The following is a 25,949-nucleotide window of genomic DNA, read 5'->3' as shown; positions in this document are numbered from 1 at the left end:
AGGAAAGGAAAGGAAAGGAAAGGAAAGGAAAGGAAAGGAAAGGAAAGGAAAGGAAAGGAAAGGAAAGGAAAGGAAAGGAAAGGAAAGGAAAGGAAAGGCAAATAAGAAATAAAGACTAACTCACAGCTCATGTGAAGCCACCAGGTCACTGAAAAGATACTAAAGGATCTCATCATTTTTTCCCCCTGATTCATGGATGACTTAGATAACAAAGCCTAAAAGAAAAATAAGTCTCATTCAGGTATTTCCAGTTATTGGGCTCTCAAGAATCCCATCTACCAATCAGAATAGAGGATCTTTACACAACCTTCTCCTCCCCTTTACTCACACTCAGAAGCTTTTGTGAGGTTTCCCCCATGTCCCTGAGAAGACACTGCCATCTTGTGGCTTCTCACTTATATTCAAAGAAATATTCAAATGGCAAATTTTTCTCCGGTGGACTTTTAAATTAAAAATCAGACGTATATTTAAATTAAAATTAAGACTTTTCTCCAAATCAATCTGTTTGTCATTTTTCTGTGCATATATTTCCTATCAGATGTCAGCTCTTTTCTGAGTTGGAGGAGTGACTTCCAAATACCACTTTCCTGCACTGAAAATCACTCATAACTTTTCTACTATAGAAATCTGGGTGAAGTTTATGAGATCAAGGACCATTTCACATTGCAGATCTCTTCTGCCAAGGCACCCCAACACACGCTCTTGTTTTCATTTTTTAACTCCTGGAATTTAAAAAATCATTTTAAAACAGAATGTCTTAAAATTTGGCTTAGCTAACATAATTTCTTCTCACAATTGGAGCAGCATTTATTTTAAATTTTATTTTACAAAGTTTAAATTAACTTTATAAAATAATGGTTTGTGATATTTTAATACATGCATGCAATTTATTTTGGTATTATTATTGCTTTAATCCTTAACCATCCTCCTTCCCAACCCCTCTTCTTCCTAGTTGCTCCCTTCGAATTCCATGTTTTTTTTCTCTCTAGAATGAGAGAAAACTGGTGACACATGTCTTTCTGAACTTGGATTATTTTATTAAACACACTGATTTCTAGTTCTACATTTTCTTCTGCAAATGGCTTCATTTCATTCTTCTTTATGCTTGAATGTTATGCAAATGCTATATTTTCCTTATATTATTTGTCCACTGCAAAACACTAAGGCTGATTGCCCAACTTGGTCATTATGAATTGTGTAATAATGAATATGAGTGCTCAGATACATTTTTTATCTGCTTACTTTCATTTGGCTGGGCATAAACCTAGAAAAACATAGTTTAACTATATGATATATCTACTTTTAATGTTCAGAGGGATGTCAACACTGACTTACGAAGAAAGCTGGATTAACTTAAATGTTCACCAACAGCATATAAGGGTTCCTTTGCCTCTAAATCCTTACAAGCATATGTCACATATTTTCATATCCATTCTAACTAGATTCTAACTACATTGAATCTCAATGTAGTTTTGACTTGACAAACATTTTAACAAATAAGGTTAGGACTTAACTGCTCAGAATTGTTCTCTCCTTTTCCATCAATTACACATTTTTTGGAAAGAGGACTGATTTAGGTTGATGCAGTAGGACTAGAGCTGGATTCCATACTTAGACTTTAAATACAGCTGTATCATGTGAATCTGTTCAAATTATCTTATTTCTTCATTTCTTTAGAATATAATTGTGATTTCTAAGAGTTGATCTCTAAAAGCTATGGTGGATCCATGTTCTCTCTCTTTCTGATACTTTACCCTAACTACAAAAAACCACCAGAGAAAAGTGTATGCCTACAATGTTCAACTACAGTAAAACAAACATAGGAACTGTTGTCCCTAGTTTGTTCCATGACCTATTCCATGGCCTTGCAGAATGAGAGGGACACTGACTAAAAAGGCAGAAGGCCCTGCTTACTCAAGAAACACAAAATCAGTACCCAGAAAAGATTGTTTAGTCAGACCCTTCCCTTTCTCACCAAGAAATGCACCAGAAACAGAAAGAAAACTGTTCATAGCAAAATTCATTCCTTCAAGAGTTCACTGCACTTGACCAAAAAAGGAAAAAGAAAAATAGCTTGTCTCAGTAAATGTACAGTCTAAAGGAGGAGTTCCAGCAGCATGTGAACACAGCCATATCATACTAGACAAGAATGAAAATGAAATATAGAACTTTAAATATGGGACATAGCCCCAAAGCAACATTTTTTCTAGGAAGCAGGAAAAATAGTATGAATACATTAATGTGAAAGTAGACCAAAGAGCCACATCAGCACTGGCAATATGATGCAACTTATTTGCCATCAAAACTGTCCTTCAGAGCTCACATGCCTGATGATGTGAAAGGAGACAGAATTCTTCCCAGTGCCTTCAGTGGAGTTATAGCCATTAGTCACCAAAGAAATCTACAGTCATCTTTCTTTATGCCGATCAGTCTTGTCTTCAACCAAGGTACATTTTCAGACACAAAATAGAAAAATGCCAGTTTCCAATCCAAGACAATTACAATTATCTTAAGTTAAATACCAAAACCAATGGTAGTTATTTGGTCCATTGAATTATATATACTGTATTTTAAAAATATGAATTAAGGAAACCTTTATATAGGTAGAAATCCATAATATAGAGCTTTTCCTATTCTGTTCATCTCTGTGTTGTACACATTTGTCTTTTGAATTATATAGGAAAAAAATGAATAAAACAAAATGAGACACCAGATTTCTAATCATCTATATGATCATGACCCATTGTTCTTTGTTTGCTATAGTTCCAAACTGGTGCCCAGTGCTGTTTCATTTCAGCCCAGATCACTTCCTACAGCATTTCCTGTAGATCAGTGTTGTTAATGGCAACCAGCGATAACAAAATGGGATATCACAGGCCAAGAAATGAGAAAGGGAACAGAGGATAGAAAATCCAGGTATCATAGGGTCCCTCTCTCACTGGCTTTTGAACCCCAAGCACCCATAAGTGAATTTATTTATTTAGTTCAGCACAGAGAAGGTTACTATAGGTATGTGCAGAAAACAAGGTGTTAATCTATCTTGTGGTTACAGTCTTTGACATAAGACCTAATTTGTGTACATAGTAATAACTCCCTATAGCTAGGGAGCAGTGAGAAGCAGTGACCATAACACATTCATCATATTCCCATTGCTTCAAGCATTAGAGGGGCCAGTCAACTGTGACTTATACAGCATTGGGTCCAGTTAGTTTTAACTTACACATTTTTCTTGCCTTGCCTGTTTTGACCTTTGCAAGGTCCAGTTGTCAACCTTCTGAGTACTGCGGAGGTAGCCTTCCAACCCCTAAACCCTTTCTTGGTCTCACAGCTCAGCTCTAGAGCTCCGTAGAGATAAGGTCTATACATGATGAACTCTATATGCCTTGATACTCCACTTTTCTTTTTCTTGTTGACATATTATAAGATATAGAGGCACTAGTTGAAATGTTTTGTTTTTGTTTGTTTTGTTTGTTATTTTCAGTCCTTTGCATATGTCATTCCAATGCTTTATGACTTCCATGATGTCTGATGAAAATTGAAAGTCCATAGCATGTCACTTCTCTGTCATAGTTTTCATCATTTTCAGTTTCTTCTCGTCTTCAACGGATGGATTACAGTGTATAATATAGACTTCTTAGTCATTATCTTTAGGGCATGTTTTGAGCTTCAAGGATATATACATTCAGTCTTCCACTGAATTGGGGAAGTTTTGGTCATTGATTCATTTATTCATTCTTTACTCTTCCCTCTCCCTTCCCCTTCTAGGATTACTATTATCCCTATATCTCCATATTTGATACTGTCTCAAATATATCAGTGTCTACTTCTATTTCTTTCCTCTTTAAGCTGGATAATGTCAACTTACCTATCACCAGGTTTGAGGATTCTTTCTCTTGAATGTTTAAAATATGCTGCTGAATCACTCATGTGAAATTCTTTTGAGTAATTTCCCCTTCATGGCGATCTTACTGACTTAATAGAGTTCTGGGTTATATCATTTGCATTAGTCTTTCAACAAACTTCTCACAATCAAAGCACCCAAGCTCTGTGCTTTAAATACAATCCCCTTCTATTTCTATCAGTAGCAGAAATCTATAGTGGGATTGTGTATGGCCATTTATAGACTATCAAGATGTACAGTTAAAATACTGTTAATGGTGCCTGGTGGCACCATTAGCTTACAACTAGTATCTTAGCTTCTCAGGATACCGAGATCTGAAAATCGGAGTTCAAAGCTACCTTAGGTAGAAAGGTTGGTGAAAAACTTATCTCCAATTAGCCACCAAACAAAATGTCAAAAGTGGAAGCTAGGTGCATGTGGCCTGTAATCCTAGCTACTCAGGAGTTTGAGATCTGACGATCACAGTTCGAAGCCAGCCTGGGCAGAAACATCCCTATGAGACTCTTATTTCCAATAAGCTATTCAAAAAAGCCAGAAGTGGCTCTGTGGCTCAAGTGGTAGAGTGCTAGCCTTGAGCACAAAGAGGTCTACTGACAGTGTCAAGGCCTCAGTTCAAACCTTAAAAAAGTAAGAAGCGGAGCTGTGGCTTAAGTAGTTCTAGCCCTGTAGGAAACAAACAACAAAAAACTCAGAGAAAGTACCAGGCCTTGAGTTTTACCCCAAGACTGTTCCACCCCACACAAACATAAACACATACACAAAGTACCATTTAGTTTTCATACCAGGATTTACTTTTCTGTTTTCTAGGTGTTTTTTAAACTACTATAACAATTACATATTGTTTGGGTAGAGGAGACCAGTTACAGTTAAAATGTTTCCTGTCTTACTGAGGAGACTAGTTACAGTTTAAATGTTTCTGTCTTACTAGGCTTAACTTCTGATGGGACTTTAGCTGGAGATGGAGTGTTTGTGGTTCTGAACTAATTGATGGTTTCATGTTACTTGCTTCCACAAGGTCTGGCTGGGCTGTGAAAAAGGCAAAATTCAGAGAAATCAGTAGCCTATCATTTCAAAGAATGAAATAGTAGAAAAAGGAATTTACTTCGAGGTAAGTTCAGATTCATCACATAAAGTAGTTGATATGTTATAAACACACTCTTAGGAGACACTGGTTATAAAGGAAAAAATCCCACCATAAATGCAGAAACCTACTTTACTCATTTAATTGTAACCCCGCTGTACACTAATTTTAAAATAAAAAGACATGAAATAAAAGCTGATGATAATTTCCAGAAAAAATAAATGCAGAAACCTTCTCTGTTTACCTTAAGACTGGGCCTGGATCTGCATTGTGGCCCAGGTAGAGTGATGTGGTTCAGCCTTCAGATGTTTTGGAAATGTTGATCTTCAAAGTGCAGAAGGAAGGTACATCAACAGGATGGGAGGCCGGAATGTTCAGAACACTATGGACTGTATTCTTTCTAGGTTTATCAATAACTTTTTATCTTCTAGATTCTTCTGAGTAGATGGAATTAAGACTAAAGAGAGATATCCTTCCCCAGGATATTGCTAGAACAAAAGCAATTGAGAACTTGGTAAGTGTAGTTGAGAATGGCAGGTGTTTTGTTCTGGATCCTCATAAATGAAGGCTTCTGCTACACACAGACAGTTACACACCCTGTCTAAATGGAAACCACACAGAGGAGATGTATTAAAACTACTTTTTATACATTTTTCTAAAAATGGTGAGCACAAATGAGCACAACAACTCTCAGCTCCCTGTGGAAATTCCAGACCTACATAGGAGATTACAATAATCTGTCCTCTTTATAGATCTCTGAAAGACACCCTCTCCCAAGCAGTTATTACAAGAAAAGCTTGAATGAAACTCCTAAAAGCTTTTCCATCTTTCTGTCCCTCAGACTCAATAGCCAGATGCTGCTCTCAGTTTTACTACTGCACAGCGAGGCATGGGGATGTCCATTTCTTGTTTCTTTTCTCTGATATTTGTATGATTTTTCATCAGCAGATAAATGTGCTGAAGCTATAGGCATCTCTGACACAGCTGCTCAGCTGCTAGGACCTGTCATGCTCAGTTTGTGTTCAGCTTCCCCTGTGGTTTCTGTCACTGTGTCACTTAGAGCACAGTAGTAAACAGCCATGTCTGACTCCAGGACAGCAGTTTTCTCCAAATGGAAGGAGGTGGCTTCTCTGTCATAACTGGCGGTAAATCCTTTGTGGCTGCCTTTGTCATTGGCTGTCATGGCTTTCAGGAGGAGTTGTGGACCTTCTCCGGGATACTGAACATACCAGAAGAGAGAAGGATATTCTGTGGTTGTGTAAGTGCAGTTTATCCTTAGGGAAGCCCCTTCCAGCACCATCACTTGCCCTTGTGTCTGGGTCACTGAATTTCCATGAGTCCTTCCTGGGAGGGAAAAGAGATATGTGTCACTTTGTGAATAGAGACCTTAAGTAAGCTTAAGGTTAAAATTTTTGCTTGCAATATAAAGAATAAAACATAGGCCAAAGGAGGAGGCTGCAATGCTTAGTAAGAAATGTACGCATTATCCTGTCCATGTAATTGTAACCCCTCTGTACAGTATGTTCACAAATAAAAAATAAATAAATAAATAAAAAATAGGCATGTTACTTACCAAGTAGTAAGAGTATCACAGTTAATAAGCTTGGAGAAGCACACATCTTAGAGTATTGCATAAATAATCTTCCCATACACTATGTTCAAATGATAGAGAACTGATTAAACTTAACCTTCAATGCAGTCAGGATATGAGTGGTGCTATGAAGTTGCTCCCTCTGGTGAACAGGGACTGAATTGTGCTGAATGCTTAACTGAATGCCTTTCAAAATTCTCTTTTTAAAATATATTTTTTATTGTAAAAATACTGTACAGATGGGTTACAGTTACACGAGTAGGGTAATGAGTTTATTTCCTATCAAGTATTGTTACCTCCTTTCTTTTTCCCCAACAATCCCTTCCCTCCCTATCTCTCCAACTCCTCCAGGCCCCACCCCCGACATTGTAAAGTTCATTTTCAGCATAGTGTCCTGTGCATCTCATTGTCACAATGGGTAGACCTGAACCCCCATTTAAGCATTCCGCTATATCCCTTCCCCTCCCCAAATTACAAAAATATATATACAAGATTCGGGGCATCGGAATCAAATATAGTGAAATCAGGCGTTATGGTACATTATAAATACATTAAAAACAATAGCAACAAAGAAAAAACCACTCCTGTCTCTGTCTTGGGGTACATATCACTTAATATCATCTCATATGGTCACATGTACAAAGCCTTCACCTTCTTTGCTTGTCCTAGAGATGTACTAGCACCAGAATCAACTCCAAATGCACCAAAGACCTTGAAATAAAATGATTACAGGAAGGAATAGGAGAAACTCTAGGGTTTCTTGGCACAGGGGGAAATTTTCTTAATAGAGACCCAGAAACAACAAATCAAAGAAAGGTTGGACAAATAGGATTGCATGAAACTGCAGAGCTTCTGCATGGCAAAGGACATAGCTAGCAAGATCAATAGAAAACCCATGGACTGGGAGAAAACTTTTACTAGTCATACAATGGACAAGGGTCTCATATCTAAAATATACTTAGAACTCAAAAAACTAAATCCCCCAATGACAAATTCTCAAAGAAACAACTGCCCAATAAATAAGTGGGCTAATGACTTAAAGAGAGACTTCTCTGAAGAGGAAATAAGAATTCTACCTCACCCTAGTTAGAATGGCTATAATCAAGAAATCTAGCAACAACAGATGCTGGAGGGGATGTGGACAAAAGAGAACCCTACTGAATTGTTGGTGGGAGTGTAAACTTGTTCAACCACTTTGGATAGCAGTATGGACGTTCCTCAAAAGAACCCACATAGAGCTCCCCTATGACCCAGCAATCCCACTTTTGGGCATTTATCCAAATGATCACAAACAAGGCTATACTAAAGCTACCAGCACAACTATGTTTGTGGCATCAATATTCATCATAGCTAAGATATGGAACCAACCCAGAAGCCCCTCAGTAGATGAATGGATCAAGAAAATGTGGTATATACACACAATGTAATTCTATGCCTCTTTCAGAAAGAATGACATCACCCCATTTGTTAGGAAGTGGAAAGTCTTGGAAAAATTATATTAAGTGAAGTAAGCCAGGCCCAAAGAAACATAAGTCCCATGGTTTCCCTTGTTTGCAATGACTAGTACATTTCAAATTTCTCTTGACTGTAAGGGTGCCCAGGAATTAATAGACAGTAGGACCCCAAAACCACTGTGGTTTTTTATTTTTATTTAATTTTATTTGAGCGAAAGAACAATACACTGACAGGTCAGGACCATGTTCAAGATCAGGATCCTGGAGCACAGCTCTGAATGCCAGCTCACACCAGAAGGGGAAGGAGGAAAGACTTGAGCTTGCACAGTTGGGCTCTTTGTCCATTTTGGCCAATGGGCTCTCCAGAAATTTTTTGCTGGGACCTTCTGCTTAGGGACTGTTGACAGGAAGCTTGGGGAATAGAAGAAAAGATAGGAGTCACACTTTTAGTTAGTAGCAGAAGTGGAGTTACAGTTTGACTTTATGAACACAAAACAAAGTTAAAAATGATCCATTATCGATAAGCAGAGGCTTCTAATTTCTAAATGGCCTAAATACCTTTATTTAATTGTGAAAATGAGGTACAGAGGGGTTACAATTACATGCGCAAGCTAATCTTATCAAGCATTGTTGCCTCTCCTTTGTTTCCTCTTACCATCCCGTCCCATCTTCCCCCCCCATATCTTTAATTTTTACACCACAACATTGACATCCTTTAGAAGGTATATATCAGTCTTCAACTCTACTTTGAAAATATGAAAATATTTTTCTTTAATCCTTTTACTTTTCTTTTATTTTTCTCTTAAGATGGTACTTGAAATGAAAACACTTTTGTGTAGAGCATTCCTGGCAGTCTGTGTAGCCAAGAAAACATAAATTACTTGGTATATTTTAACATTTTAAGAGGATATTATATAGTCATACACTTATTGTCAGCTAGCCCATAATCCACTGATATGCCTACAAGTGTTTGGTGTTGAACTCATAGGAAGTAGTAAAGTGAAGTCAGTATGGAGTGATTCTGTTGCTTTTTTTGCTTTTGCTTTTGTTTTTGTTCTGTTGCAGTTTCCCCAAAACCTAGAACAGTGACTGACATCTACTGGGTACCTAATTCATATTTGTCAAATTAAGCTAAATATGAATACATGGTCTTTGGTGGAATAATTGTAAGAATGCCATTTTTATGTGTGTGGCAGTCCTTGGCCTTAAACTTAGAGGTTAGGCACTGTCTCTGGGCTTTTGTGCTCAAGTCTAGAGATCTACCTTTTAAATCATTGTTCCATGTCTGGAATTTTGGTGCTAAATGGGAGATAAGAGTCTCTCGGTCTTTTCCTGGCTGGCCTGGAACCTTCATCTTCAGAACTCAGCCTCCTGAATAGCTTGGATTTAGGGATATGAATCTCCTGTGCTCATCTGGAATGCCAAGTTTTTGCAAAGGTGTTTCAGAGAGAAAATCTACTCTTCATAATCAGTACTCAAATCAGAACTTCTGAATTTCATAGTCATTCATAGAAAAGGCGTGAATCCTATGCAGAAGAACACCATAAATTAAATTACTAACTTCTTATAAAATGGTCTGGGATTGATGTCTTCTTCCTCTACAGTTCAGCTCTAGACAAGGTGACAAGTTGTGAGATCCAGGCCACAGATATGTATTTCAATGTCTCTTGATCATGAAGGATGCTTTTTACATAGAGTCCTAGCCAATACTTTTTCCTGGTAATCAATCTCCACAGATTCAGACAAAGGGGCTCATGAATCCAGAGACAATCTGTTAATAATTACTTGGGAAAATTAAGTGAGATTCTCAGACCCAGATACTGTTTTGGTTCACACATCCCTTTTCATATCCACCATCCTTCAAACAACATTGCCAGAACCTACATTGAACTACACTAGAGGGAAATTCTGGATAATTGGCTGCATCCTTGTGTTTATATATGAGGAGAAGGCATAGTAGATCCAAAGGAGCAGAGTGTAAGAATAAAGTATAGCAGAGTGTTTCAGTTTACAAGATGAACGAATACTAGATAGGTATTATTGCACAACCCTATGAACACACAATTCATATTTACTCTTAGACAATAATCTAAAAGAATTGGTAGGGTTAACTGTTATGTTATCCATCATTTACCACAACTTGAATTAGTTTTGAAATCTGTAGAAAAGTGCTTTACTTTAATAGTTATTATCACATCTATATCTTCTGAGTGCAAACATAAAAGAATTTTAAAATACAGAATCAATTACCAGCCAAAAACAGACATTCTAATTTCAGAGCTTAAAAAGTTGTTGAGAGGGCTGGGAAGGTGGCTCAGTGGTAGAGTACTTGCCGCACATGCATGAGGTTTGATTCCTCAGCTCCACATAAGCAGAAAAAGCCAGAAGTGGTGCTGTGGCTCAAGTGATAGAGTGCTTACCTTGAGCTGAAGAGCTGAGGGACAGGCCCAAAGTTCAGGCCCATGACTGACAAAAAAACAGTTGATGCGAGAGATAGAATTAGGAAACCCCCATGTGTAAGGATTGTGAGTTGTGCAACACTGAAAATTAATTCATATGATAGCATCAAGTGCTTTTTTTTAAAGAGATACCATGAAAGCCAGAGGCAAAACAAAGGGACAATTGAGTTTGTCCTCCACAGTGTCTCCCTGAAGAGCATAATAATGTATGAATAAGACTGTTATAGACCATAAATCATAGAGTGTAGAAACTTAGTTCTTCATGCTAGAATTTTATTAATCTTCTAAGTCAAATTGTTCATAGTATAAGGAATGTTTTAATAGAATGATGTTTTAATAAAAGGTAATTAAGTCAATAGATGTTTAAATAAATCCTACTATTTTACTGTTGATATAGTGGCTATGCTTTTTCATTAATTAATATAAATATCCCAATGAAAAACTTTATATTTAAGAATTCTCTTTATCATCCTTCTTGCTAGACAAGACTGAACATTTTTATTTTGCTACTAGTTTTACTTTAGATTTAAGTTTAGGCTAGTTATATAAATAAAGTTTAACCGCAAATCTAGTAAAAATACATTGCAAAATTTTCTGTATTTGTAGGTTGGAAATTCTTACCATAATAATCAATGCAATTTACAAAGCTTTTTTTGCTCTTGAAATACTAGTAAAGGTATATAAAAGAAATTCAACTGAACATATATAACCAGGTAAAATATGTAGAAATCAACTTGGTGAAATTATATTAAATACAATGGTGGGAAACTTCAAACTATAATTAAAGAACATAAAATATCCTTTATGATAACAAATAATAAGATAGTATCAAGGTGATGTTTCATATTCATTGTATAATTATAAATTTTAGAGTGATACTGAATGTGGAAATAGATCAAAGAAATTTTATATATACTCTTATATATTTATTTATTAAGTTAGCACTGAAATTCGAACTCAGGGTATTGTTTGTCTTCTGCAACTTGAATAATGTCTCCAGGATAGTTTTTGGAGAACAGTACTGGGGTTTGAACTCAGGGACTTCCCTTGCTAGACATGCCCTCTACCATTTAAGACATGTTCTTATAAGTCTTTTTATTTTCTAAATCTAGATTCCACAAATTAGAAAAGAATACAGAAATTTTCTTTCTGAGACTGGTTTGTTATACTTAATATAGCATCTCCAGTTTCTTCAATTTTCCTACAAATAATTTAGTTTCATTTTTTGATTTTTGTGTAATGCTCCATTGCATGCATATATCTACATATACATGAATACACATGCATATACAAACACACACCTGGGAATTAGAGACTTGTGAGCAAGTGGGGAAATAAGAATGATATTGAAATTTTTTCCCTTCTTAAATGGCCTCAGCTGAGCTTTGGTTCTGAGCAGCATGTAATCATCAAAATTGTATAATAAAATACATCTAAACAAGCTAAAAGCCAACGAAAGATGATTACCTACATGGAAACCTTTATTCCAGATACAGAAGGAAGTTTCCACTAGCATTTGGAATGTGGAAGGTCTCTAGAAATTCAGAGAGTAAAGACAAGGATACATATGTTCAGTCATTCATTTTATAGATGAAGAAATGAAGAACTTCAATAATTTCAATATATTTGACTATTCAGATACACAGTCATTAACTAATAAATAGTGATTTTAAAAATCTTGATCAATTTCGACATGACAACTTGCACTTCTCATTGTTGCAATGGGTCCACCTGCATCCTTATTTAAATGACTTGTTTTTCCCCTTCCCCTCCACAAACTATACCGAAAGCAGGGATTATACTGTGGGGGAGGGACATACAAAGCAACAAAGAAATAATCTTATAAAGTGTTTGGTGGGAGGGGGAGGATTGGGTGGGGAGGGAGGGGAGGTTGGGAAGGGATGGGCTTGATAAGAAATGTACTCATTATCTTGCCCATGTAATTGTAACCTCTCTGTACAGTATTTTCACAATAAAAAATAAATTAAAAAAATCCAGAGGATATTTACATTATAGGTTAAGAATCATTGATACGGGGCTTGGAAAATGGCTTGTGGTAGAGTGCTTGCCTCTCATGCATGAGGCCCTGAGTTCGATTCCTCAGCACCACATACACAGAAAAGGCTGGAAGTGGGCACTGTGGCTCAAGTGGTAGAGCTCTAGCCTTGAGCTGCAGAGCTGAGGGACAGCACCCAGGCCCAGAGTTCAAGCTCCATGACCAACAACAACAAAAAAATCATTGATACTTGTAAGGAATTGTAACCCATTTGCACAACTATTTAATAATAATAATAATAGTAATATAAAATAAAAAATCTTGATCGAGCTTTAGATTTACATCCCCTAGAATGACTTTGCTACCAGCATCCATAGCACATAATCAATATTACTTGTAATATTTTAATGAAATATAGTTAATTTTAGAGTAGGTCCTGATGGTACACTTAGGCAAGTTTCCATTCTTTAAGGAAAATAGAATTCTTAGACCAGAATTAGACAAAATAAAGGGTTTTTTGTTAAAATTTACCCAGTCTGTGGTAGTGTATAATTAGACTGATGCACACAGTCATGGTGAAATCTCACTCAAACCCAAGAAGGATATGTAGTAGGTGTTGTCACATGAAAACAATGGTCAATTAAGTTCCACAATACAAGGTAGGGTTGGAGGCTTGACTCAGTTGGTAGAGTGCCAGCCAATGGAGGAAGCATCAATTACTGAGCTCAAGTCCCCCTCTTGCAACAAAAATGTTACAAAGTAGAAATGTGTAGAAGAAGAGTGCAGTATGGGAATCTAATGGAAGGCAGATGGGGTTTAAGGAGCACAGTCTTGGTTACTTAAGATTAGGTTACAAGTTCCTATGTTCCATAACAATTTTGTTGTATAGCCTCACAGTTTTCCTTTTGTTCTTTTTTTTGTGAATGCATTTTCCTCATATTTGATACATAGTTATAACCACAATGATCCTCTAAAATTACTTAGAAGGATACTTTTGGAGAAGCTCACATGATACTACACCTTGTTCTCTGTTGGTGTTGGTGAAATCACATAATCTAACCTAATGCACCTGCCCATGTCAGTTGCTCAGTGAACACAAACTCAAGAGTCTTTTCCTTTCCAGGAGCTGCAGGAGGAGGGGCAGTGAGGCTACCCAGAAGGAAGATAGGTGGAGGGAGAGAGGATAAAGCAAGTGACTGTTTTGCTTTAGTTTTCTATAGGGTTTGTCTAGTAATTCTGAATATTAAAAAAGTTAATTAGAACAGAAAAGTTGATTCTATGCTGACTCCTTGAGGTGATGTCATTCTGGAAACAAGGAAGTGAGCAAAGGGAGGGGACAGACAAGGGAATTGAAGACAGTGAGAAATGGAGGGGGGAGACTTGAATCAGATAAGCCTAGAAAGAGCAAATCCTAGCCCCTAATTACTGGCTCTTCCTGTCTTCCCATTGCTAAGAGCACCCATTGCCAGATACTTAAGGGTCATTTTAGCTTGGGTTCTACAGCGTGGTTTTAGAGGTTTTATTATCTGAGGTGCACTAAAGTGAAGTTTATGCTATTTATAGCAGTGCTTCAGGAGAAAGTGTGTTGAAAATGCAAATTATGAGTCAGTAGTTCTGGGTGGGGCTTGAGGTTTTGAATATCTGCAGAGGAAGAGAGTGGAAGCCAGGGAATGATTTAAAAACATCAATCAACTCTTACAGTTTTGGAGAATGCATCTTCACTCATTCAGCCACTGTTGAGCCACTATGAAGACCTAAGCTGTGCTAATTCTTGAGGATTCAGCAGTGAAACCACAAAGTTCATAGCATTTCAGAGCTTACTTGTTTATGTGGTGGGGAGTTTGGAAGGGGATCAATAGGGAAATTTAGAGTCCCTATAGTACCTATAGAATTAGCTGTAGCTCAGTTTTGATCCTTTGGTGTTTGAATTTTAGCTTCCAAAATACCGTGGTCCTTACTTACAGGGTGATATTGTTCAAGATTTAGCTTACAGCTTCCATTTCTTACATAGCTGGCTGCACACCAATTGGTTCCAATTGGTTTAGGCAGAATGAAAGAGCTTCAGAGAATCAGTGAAGCCAGGAGTTTGTAATCACAGATGGAAGGTTAGCCAAATCTGTTGTAAGTCCATTGTTCTGTGCTACAAAATTAGATTAACTAAACCACTTAAAGTCATTATCACAGGGTTAGGAAAGTTTTCTATGATTTTTAAAGTTTTAAAGCTTTATGCGCATGTACTCTTAACTGTGTTTGGAAAAAAACAATGAGTAAACTTTATTCATACATGTTCTTTGCTAATATTATGAGCTATAGATATCAAACTGGTAATCCCCAAATAAAGTTTCAGAATTCGTAGAGTTATGTCTTTGGAATCTTCATTTCTTTCATATTTAAAATGGTAATACAGGTTGGTAATCTCTTAACTCAAACATCCCAAATCTAAAATGATCCAAAATCAGAAGTTTTTTGAGCAATTGATATGACCTTGAAAGAGCAGAGTTCCACAACATGTCATGTGACATGTTACAGTCAAAATGCATGAACTGTAGTATAAAATTAACTTCACGTTATGTGCATACATGTTTTTGGGAACAAAAATGCTTATTTTTGTTCCATGTTCTTCTTGAGTCCCATCCCCAAGAAATTTCTTTCCATATTTCTAAATATTCTGAAATTTGAAAATATCTTAGATCAGAAACACCTCAGGTGCAAGCATTTCAGATAGGGGATAATCCCCTGCACCACCATACTTTATCTCTATTCTGTACCACCATATTTTATCTCTATTCCTTAATTTTCTTGAGCTGAAGATTTGCTCAGTAGTAGAGTGCTTGCCTAGCATTAGTGAGGCCCTATGCTCAATTCTTACCACTGAATAAATAAAAATGACTCTTGAAAGTATCATTCGTCTTTATGACTGTATTTTACTACATTCTCCAGCCATGGATATTCCTCTCACCTATTAGCCAATGAGTCAAGTCTTGGAACACTGCTTAAGCACAGTTCTGTTTATTTAGTTCAAATAGATATTAATTAAATTCCCTTTACACATGAATATATCCCTTTATCAAGTTTCTGTAACTGTAGTTGTCACTAAAGAGTAACACAGCAAAGATGAAATTATGGATAGAAAATCAAGGTTGTCTTTCTGAGTGCCAGCTGACATAGAGGTGGCAGCTTGTCAGCTATTTTAATACCATAGTATGTATGGTATTGATTGCTAGGTTTCTTATCTTTGAAGAAAGATTTGGTAGATTACTGCTTAGTTCTCTGTATTAAATGTCAAACTCCTATAACAGAATCTTCTAAGAAACATCAGCTTATGAAGTCTTCCCTCATTACCTGTTTCTTACTGAAATAAATATCTAAGCATATGTGAAGATCCCTGTACCTTCCTGAGAAAATGGAAGGTACAATGGAAGGTACAAATGTCAAGACAATTTATAATGATTTCAATGCACAAAATGACCTTAATATAGACTACCTATGCTTAGAAATAAGAGTAAAGAAATAAAAAATACACAAATAAGTTTGGTTTTTAATAGATGTGTACTCCTTGTACATTGCTTCAATTCAAAATTTTGAGAGAACAAAATATATTTCTATTTCTTTACTTCCCTTGCCATTAAATTCTCCTCTCTTAAGTGGAAATCATGTGGTATATTAGTTTGACACAATTTCACCATAACTTTGGGAAAAAATTGGAAGATATAAGCATGAGCAATTATTTTCTGGATAGGAATCTAGTACGGAAAATAAAAGCAAGAAGTGAAAAATGTTACTGCATCAAAGTACAAAGAATTTGTACATCAAAATACAGAACAGAATGAAGAAACAGCCTATAGAATGAAAGAAAATCTTTGGGAACTATTCACCACATAAACCATTCATATTTATAATATACAAAGAACTCAAGAAAAAGCGCCAAAAGACAAATTATGTAATTATTAAATGAGCAAATGAATTAACTGATAGTTCTCAGAAGAAATGGTAATGGTAATATACCAAGAAATATTAATCACAGCTGTAAGGAAATACACATCAAAATGACATTGCAATTCTCACCCCAGTTGTGGCAATCATCAAGGAAATACCCATGGGGAGGCAGGGCAAAAGAACTCTCATACACCATTGATGGGAATGTAAGCCAGTGAGACGACTACAGAAATTCATATGCAAGTTCCTCAAACAACTAAAATGAGACCTCATTTAATACCCTGGCACATATCTCTAAATGTAATTAAATTTTCAAGACAGACACTTCCACATTTATGCTTGTCTTTGCATTTTTCATAATGCAAATTAGGCTAAGTGCCCAACAACTGAAGAATGGATCAAGACAATGTGGTATATACTTCATGCAGTATTTTTCAGCCATAAAGAAGAACAAAAGTTTGATATTTGAAGGAAAATGTATACAATTGTGAAATCATCACAGTGAATGTGATAAAACAAAATATCACATTTTTTATCAAGTAGAAAGTAAACCTAAAATAAATATGATAATCGTGATGGTTATTATGTTGCTGCTGCTGATAATGAAATATGTGTGTAAAAAGGAGACTTGTAGTGATAACAGGATTGAATAGGCAGAAGGAGATTATATTGAGAGGTAAAGAAGATTTAAATACATGACACATATACACATGAAGATAGCCTAATGAAACTCACAAAACAATGATAAAGTAGTATGACAAGAAAAGAGGCAAAGGGAATGTACCAGAGTGATGAACTTCTTCAAAGGACAATATATGCAATATACCTGAAGATTTATCTAAATTATTTGTAGAATTATCCTAATGAACCCCCATGGCACTATTGATATAAGCTAAAAAACCCAAAGTGAAAATTAGAATTGTGTTTAATTTTAACAATTCTAACTTACTTCTGGTTCTCAGAAGAGTAAAATGGCTCTGAAATACTTCTTAATTTTTAAAAGAGAATTTGGGGCTAAATAAAACTTTTCGTGTCCTATTCATCTCAGAGTTAGGAATATATGTCCAAATATTTTCTGATATAGTAAGAAAAGATTCTTATTAGAAGAGTCAAACTTACTTTTTATATATGAAATGTTTAAAGTGTTATCTTCCATTTATTTTGTAAATTGAAACAATTAAGTTGGACTTAGAGATACACACCTGATGTCCCAGCCCTTGGAGCCCGAGGCTGAAGGATTGTGCATTCTAGGACTACTGAGACTGGTCTCAAGAAGGAAACAAAAAATACTCACAAACACATATGCATATGTATGTATGTATGTTATTTAAAAAATCTATATAAATATACACATTCATATGTATGTACACAAACACATGTATGCATATATATATATATATATATATATATATATACATGTAAATACTTCTATAGCTTTTTGTCACTCTGGGTTTTGAAACCTCTCCATGAGGTTTCAAAATAATTCATGAGAGAAAATCAACTGAATGAATAAAGTCAAAGCAACAACATCCAACCTAGAGAATGCCGTGTGTGTGTGAACCTTTCATATCTTTCTGATATTTACAGTTTTTAGGAAAATCATATGTATTGCTCTTATCACTCCAAGAAAATGATTCTTCTCTTGAGCATAGGAGTTCCATAGTTACATTAAAGGAACAGTAATGTTCAGAGTTGATACAACTGGTATACTCATGGTGTGTAAAACATGTGGATTTTAATTTAGTCCAACATATTATTCCACTCTTTGTTAGCAAATCAATAATGCTTTTAATTTTTTTGGGGGGGGTTCGGTCATGGGGCCTGAACTCTGGGCCTGGGCACTGTCCCTCAGCTCTTCAGCTCAAGGCTAGCACTCTACCACTTGAGCCACAATTTCACTTCCGGCTTTTTTTTCTTGCTTATGTGGTGCTGAGGAATCAAACCCAGGGCCTCAAGCATGCAAGGCAAGCGCTCTACCACTGAGCCACCTTCCCAGCTCAATGCATTTAATTTTTAGACCCAATCCATGAAGACCAGAAACCTGGCTCCATATTTATATGTAATATGATGGTAGTGAATTTATTGAGCACAAACCCAAATAGATCTTTTATAAAGTTTGCATAGCTGAATTCTTCCGACCAACAAATATATATTCTGCAAGGTTCAATCCAAGAGAGACGGGAAATGAAGCTGCACTGACCATTGGTACTCCATCCCTCCTGAAGAGCCTGGAATATGGGCCTTTGACTTTTCATGACTCTTCCAGACAGTGCTCAAGCTCACTATAGATAAGAAATGGTGAATGAGGGTTGTGGATAGACTAGAAAAATGGAGGATGCTTTAATTACAAGGAGGTGGATGGGTGCAGAGCATGACCCACCTAGTCTGAGTCCAGAGTCTGTCTGGGGCATGAACACCTGTGGCACTAGAAGAAGGGTGTAGGACTTAAATGTTAATTAACCTGTCTGCTACAAAAAGATGTTGGGCATTGCAGCAACCAGTCTGCTTATGTCACACTATCCTCTTCTCAGAACCAGAAACCTTAGAGGACCAGTTGCCTTGGTCCTGGTAGCAGTGCACCCAGCTCAAGGCCGTCCTGTGTTGCTAGACATATTGGTCAAACACAGGACCAGAGAGTCACCTTTTGGTGCCAATACCTGCAAAGGATAGCTGGAAGAACCCAGAAGCTACAAATCCCGTGGATAGCCTTTGGTCTACTGGTCCTTGGATGGCTTTCGCAGCATTTTGAATTGTACCGGCCTTGCTTCCACAGGGTGCATGCACACTTATTCTGTGGAATGTGCCAGGTGATGTCAGGAAGGGCCACACTGAGCAGTGTGACCATAGCTACCAGAAAATGGAAAAGGGATAGCTCTAGTCATTTCTTCTTGCTTTTGCTGACTATTCTCACACAGTTTCCTGTAATGGGAAAGTTCGCAGTACATACAATTGTAGGCCTAGCTACCAAACCTTATCTAGGAGGGTTTACAGCACAGACTAGCCTATTTGGAGATGGTCAACCCAGATCTCAGGTAGGTGACTTCTTCAGGAAGTGCCCTCTACCAGAGGCCACAGAGTCCCCTCTATGGCATGTCTGTTTGGCATCTAGATAGGACTGGCTACAACATCAACAAAACAACAACAACAACAACTCCAGCAAATGATACCTGTACTGCCAATTGGCTACTCAGAGATGTTGAAACCCCAGAATCATGAGGCCTCCTTTTTCTCCTTCTTCTCTATGTAGTTCCACACTTCTGATTTCAATACCTGAGCCCATTGCTCACATTTAAGGAGTCATGTCATCGCTGTTCTCCTCACGCAAAAGACACAGAAGCCAAAGGTCGAGAAGATCTCTAAGGGGAGATAAAAATTCAGGAAGAGGGTAAGGGACAGACCATTGAGAAGAGGGGTCAACTTAGCAATGGTAAAAAATCACCATGTAGTCTGGGAACATCAGGAAAGACGCTTCTCAAGGGATGCTGTACTAGTCCCCAGAAGATTTTTTTTTCCAAGGATGTCCATATGTCTCCTATAGGTACCCCATTGCATGTCCATGACATTCCCAGGTCTCAAACTTCACCATGGAAAGGAAATCTTAGAAGCCTTGGAGGGTAGAACAGAGGTGATGGCAGAACATCAATACTGCCTCTTCTTTTCCTTCACCTCATGCAGGGACCCGTCCCTGTCTATTTCAGGATTCCAGCTCTTTTCAACACCACCAATGTGGACAAACTGGCTGCTGCGGGCCTGAGGTCCTGTCAACACTCTCATCAAGCACTACACCTACAACATCTAGTTCCCCTTTGGCTCCTTTTGCACACCATCTTCTTCCCTGTACCCACTGCATCTAACTTGGGGGTTCTAAATGATACATTCTCATACATCCAGAGCTGTCATCTCTCCTACTTCTCTCTTTCCCAAAGCACCACTCTCTAAACATTTGCCTCCTATACAAAAGGATCCCCTACTTCTATGTGTGCACATTTACCATCACTTCTTTCCTACGACCCTGTATTCCAACCAACCAGGAATAATGTAAACACTGGCACCACCAGCATTGTATTTGTTATGCACTTCCCAAGGTATCTAATCATGCGACCACGCAGCCAGCTATGTGGATAACACACTACCTTCTGAGGTGGTCATTTTCAGATCTTCCCTATTCTCCAGCTCTGACCATTGTCAGTTTCCCCAGATCTCTATAGCCTGCAACAGGGATGCATTCTAATTGGACCAGTACTCAACAGCTCCGCTACACTATACCCCTATTTACTTCCCCAAATCACCTATAACTCTCAGCAGGAGCAGCTTGTCACAGCGCCAGTCCCTACCAATTCACCTGTAGCTTGTCTCGCCCTTCTCTAGTTTTTAACCATTTGACCCCAAACATCATCCCTGATATATAGCAGCACAGTGCTTTTATCCCCATGTGTGCTGGTCCTTTGGTCCTTCCTAACATGGGACCAGTCATTATCCCCATCCTGGAGACCATACTTCACCAACTAAATCATTCATGAACAATTATAATGCTATAGATATACCACCACCATCAAAGGCTTCCTTCTTTCACTCTCCTCTGATCTTTCTGAGTTGAACCAGGAACCACCTCCTGCTTCTGACCATCTGACACACAGTGCATTATTTCCACCTTGAAAGACTCCAACAATATACTTTGCATAGTTCCTGCCCATGCATGAATCAGGCTCTAATACTGGCCATCCAGCCAATTCAAGAGGCATACCTCATCCCACCTTAGGGATCTTAAGTGGACAATAATCTGGCAATGGTTTTCTCTGCCACCCAGCAGCCATAAAAATACCAACTGTTGACCAAATTGCTCCTCCACTGCAACCACCTGGTGTCACCATCATGCAATCAAGATACATGGCCATGACATCACCTTTGTCTGCAGTGAACCCAGCCAGAACTACCCAACAGGCCTCTATGAAGACTGTTTTGTGAACTTCCACACCTACACATTATGGAATAAAAATCTGCAGGTTGACAGGTTCTGTTGATCTGAAATCATTAATTAACTAAGTCCACTCCTACAACACTACATCAGACATAAGGGGAAATGGAGTTCCAACAAACGCAGGAGATTTGGGTTTTGAAATATCCATCAAATGGACATGATCCAAATCAATAGCCTCCAATGTCCAATTTTCAAATGTAGAGAATTCAGCTTCCTAATAGAGGTCTGTCAACATGATTCTCATCCTTTACTTAGATGAATGGGCTCATCTTTACAGAGCATAATTGTTATACTAGGAGGTTCCTTTGGACAGTGTGAGAGGTCTGTGTGTGACTCAGCAGTCGCCCTCCCTGGCTTGAGGAACACCTTGGCTGAGACAAGGGCTAGGCTAGAACTGCCAAGATGCCAAAATTCTTGCTTGGAGGTGCCACATGTTCCGTTGTTTAACATCCCTATCTTTCTGTAGTTAAATTAATAAAAATCCAGTCTTCATTTAAAAGTAAAGAAAATAGATCTAATTTTGATGAGGATAGTCAGCTTCTGGAAATCCATGTGTTGTTGATGAGAATTTAATTGGCTCACCTCTTTGGAATATATATTTTTATAACCACTAATCCTAAACACATGTGTATTGTAAGTCCTCATACATCCATTTTGGTTCAATTGCCAAAGGTAATGAATTCATATCTATACCACAACCTAATGTATGCTTGTTGCTGCTTCTCTCATTATGGCACCAAACTAAATAATCCAACAGCAAATGTCTGTTCCAAGGGGAATGTACAAATAAGTTGATGTGTATTTATTTTAAGGATCTCTATTCAATAATTCTAGAGACGAGAGTGAACTAGGTATAATGGATCATGTCTGAATTCCAGTTGTGCAGCAGGTAGAGATTATGTGATTGAAGTTAGAAGCCAGTAAGGGCATGAAAGTTCATAAGCCTCCATCCCACTTAAAATGTCTGCTCATAGTGGGAAAACTGAAGCTCCGGGTAAAAGGAAGCATGATGACTAGATGTGGTGGGACAGGTCTGTCATTTTCAGCAACACAAGGAAACATAAGAGGATTACAGCCCAGAAATAGATACATCTTTTGGAAGTACAAGGCTCTGAGTTCCATCTTCAGTACTGCCATTAAAAAAAAAAGAAAAAAGAACTGATGCACACAACAGCCTCAATGAATTGTAGAGATTTTGCTAAGTGATAGAAGGTGGTCATGATTGTAAGTACAGGATGACTCTGATTACAGGCCTATAGAGTTTGAGCTGATGATGGAGTTCAAGTGAATGCGGTAGAGGAGAGAGCTGTGGAGTTGGAAGGAGCCATGAAAATCTCAATAATAGAAAGTTTCAACATATAGATACAGAGGTATTATATAGATAAAAACTAGCATAAAATTTTATTCAGCAATAAGCTTATGTTTTGTGTACTTTATTATATGTGTTGGAAAATTGCTTTACAAAGTATTGGGGTAAGTGTTGGACCCCTCACCTGAGAATTATCATTGGGCAGCCCAGCTTGCTGTCTGCACTGGGCTGGTGCCAAATGCATATTGCTATTTAATGTTGTAAATAAATATGCATTTTTAAATTAAAATAGAAGCATTTTTAAAGGAAAGGAGAAAAGACTACTGATATTGCAGACAAAATTAGCCACAAATCCCTGGTGTTCTAGGTAGCTTCCCTTGGAAAGATGCTGAGAGAGGACAGATTCAAGTGGGCCTGGAGAACTGGACTTGAGGAAGTAAAGGGTCAGATTATAGATAATTTACTTGATTTTGATTCTGATATGATAGCCATGTTGGCTGCTGTAGGAGATTATTAAAAGAGAAAAGATTTACTTACCATGTAGGCACAATATTGTGAGAGAATCAATATTCTCTAAGGGAAGTGTGTGTAATTGTGCATTCCCTCACAAATGAGCCTTAGAAACCTTGACCCTCCATATCTCAGCTTTCACCTCTGAGTTCCTGAGAAGAAAGCATTTATCCATTGTGAAGAGCAAATTGACTATGACCATGGACAGAGAGCAATCTAGGACTTGGATGGAATGAATTGTAACATCTCTGGGTGCTAAATTTTGAGGAAAGCAGCAGAGACACCTCTGTCTGTTTTTCAGAACCCTGCTGCAGGGTTTCAGTGCAGTCAGCAGGTGCCTGGGGAACACTGTGCATACACAGCACATAGGTAAGTGGCTGAGTCTTCAAGGTTAGCACTGGTGATGTGCAAAAAGCTTCCCTTTTTTGATAATGTGGCTCCCAGTCTGTCTTTCTGCTTTGCATCCCCAGCTGAATATAGGCTGAAGAGGAATGTGAGGCCTCTCTCAGCATCCTGCCTGTACCACAGAAGTCCTCTGAAATTGCTGGTGGTGTAACTGCAGTTGAGGCTGCCACTCCCTCCCTCCTGGAGGCTCAGGCTCTCAGGACTCTGCTCCACCTCATCTTTCCCATGCAGCCCTGTTCAGGAGGAGAAAATCAAAATGACAAAATGTCTACAGTTCAGAGTTTTGATACATTTCCAATAGAAGACTTTGGAGGAGCTGAGACTGAATACCTCCCTCTACTCCTCAGGTTGGATGAAACTACCCTGGGGTTCTCATCTCTTAATTTCTCACTTACAGTCAAGCTGAAGCCACAAGATCAGGAATATGCACTGCAACATATTCTCCATCGTGAGCTCTCAGTCTTGAGATGAGTTATAATGATTCCAAACCTCTTCTCAGGGGAGCTTCCTTCACGTCTTTGGTCTTGTTCTAAGATGTGTGGAGAAAAGTTCAGTTTAGCCAATCAAATGCACCTCCTCTAGTTGTTTCATGCTTTTGAAATCCAGGGCATTTGTGCAATGAGGAGAATGGAACTACTGACGCCTAGCGGTCACAGTGCTCACTCCATGTCCCTGCTGAAGTATTCTTCATGCTTGGTGAGTATGCAGCATAAGAAGGGTAAATGGCTAGTGAAGATCTTCTCCCAATCGTGGGCTTTCTATTGATCCTGCTAGCTATGTCCTTTGCCATGCAGAAGCTCTGCAATTTCATGCAATCCCATTTGTCCAACTTTTCTTTGATTTGTTGTGTTTCTGGGTCTCTATTAAGAAAATTTCGGCCTGCGCCAAAGAGACCTAGGGTTTCTCCTATTCCCTCCTGTAATGTTTTCAGAGTGTCTGCTTTGACACTGAGATCTTTGATCCATTTGAAGTTGATTCTGGTGCAGGGAGATATGTAAGTACTTAGCTTGAGATTTCTACAAGTGATTTAACCAGCTTTGCCAGCACCATTTACTGAAGAGGCTGTCTTTCTTCCATTCTATTTTTTTACCTCCCTTATCGAAGATTAGGTGGCTATATGTCTGTAGGTTCATTTCTGGGTTTTCAGTTATTTTCCATTGGTACTGAGGTCTGTTATTGTGCTAGTACCAAGCTGTTTTGATTACTATGGCTTTGTAGTAAAGTTTGAAATTTGGTATTGATATTCCTCAAGCACTGTTCTATCTGTTAAGGATTGTTTTTGCTATTTGGGGTCTTTCATTGTTGCATATGAATTTTTGGATTGCTTCTTCTATTTCCTTGAAGAATGAGGTTGGAATATTATAGGTATTGCATTGAATTTGTAGATAGCTTTGGGAAGTATTGCCATTTTCACGATGTTGATCCTTCCAATCCAGGAGCATGGGAGGTTTTTCCACTTTCTACATTCTGTTTTTATTTCCTTTTTCAGGTTTTAAAAATTTTCATCATAGAGGTCTTTCATTTCTTTGGTTAATTTAATTCCTAGGTATTTTATTTTTTGTGGAGCAATTACAAATGGAGTTCCTTTCCTGATTTCTGCCACGCTTTTCTCAATGTTGGCATACAGAAAAACCATTGATTTTTGAGGGTTAATTTTATACCCTGCTACTTTGCCAAAGTATTGAATCAGCTTGAGTAACTTGGGAGTAGTATCCTTGGGATTCTTTAAATACAAGATTATGTCATCCGCAAGGAGGGAGAGTTTTACTTCATCTTTCCCTATTTGGATCCCTTTTATGTTTGCATCTTGTTTTAGTGCTGAAGGTAGGCACTAATACTAAATTGAAGAGAGAGGGAACATCCTTGTCTCATTCCTGAGTTAAGAGGCAATGGCTTTAGTTTTTCACCATTAAGTATAATGCTGGCTGTAGGTTTGTCACATACAGTCTTTATTGTACTGAGGAATGTTCCCTGGATTCCTAATTTTTCTAGAGCCTTCATAATAAAGGGGTATTGGAACTTGTCAAATTCTCTTTCTCCATCTATTGAGATGACCATGTGGTTTATATTCTTGCTGTTGTTGATGTGATGAATTTTATTAATTGATTTGTGTATATTGAACCAGCTGTTGAACAAGATAATGTCATCTGCAAAAAGAGAGAGTTTTACTTCACCTTTCCCTGTTTAGATCCCCTTTATGTTTGCATCTTGTCACTAGCCATACAACATACAAGGGTCTCATATCTAAAATATACCTTGAACTCAAAAAATTAAATCCCCCAACAACAAATCCTCAAAGAAACAACTGCCCAATAAATAAGTGGGCTAA

The 25,949-nt window shown here is 37.7% G+C and overlaps 3 gene segments (V, D, J or C); all 3 read right to left on the bottom strand.

The window, feature by feature from the left end:
- The window catches only part of LOC106000439, a 2,378-nt gene extending 2,213 nt beyond the window's left edge, over positions 1 to 165 (bottom strand).
- A 5,805-nt stretch (positions 166 to 5,970) lies between these two features.
- LOC106000425 lies at positions 5,971 to 6,645 on the bottom strand. The segment is given in 2 exon segments: positions 5,971 to 6,326; positions 6,556 to 6,645. Coding segments are annotated over 2 exon segments (432 nt in total).
- A 16,897-nt stretch (positions 6,646 to 23,542) lies between these two features.
- LOC106000424 lies at positions 23,543 to 24,173 on the bottom strand. The segment is given in 2 exon segments: positions 23,543 to 23,853; positions 24,016 to 24,173. Coding segments are annotated over 2 exon segments (363 nt in total).
- Between the last annotated feature and the right edge of the window lie 1,776 nt (positions 24,174 to 25,949).

This window comes from Dipodomys ordii, unplaced genomic scaffold (assembly GCF_000151885.1).
Source record: "Dipodomys ordii isolate 6190 unplaced genomic scaffold, Dord_2.0 Scaffold218, whole genome shotgun sequence".
Lineage (NCBI taxonomy): Eukaryota > Metazoa > Chordata > Mammalia > Rodentia > Heteromyidae > Dipodomys > Dipodomys ordii.
This window is presented reverse-complemented; position numbering and strand designations above follow the sequence as displayed.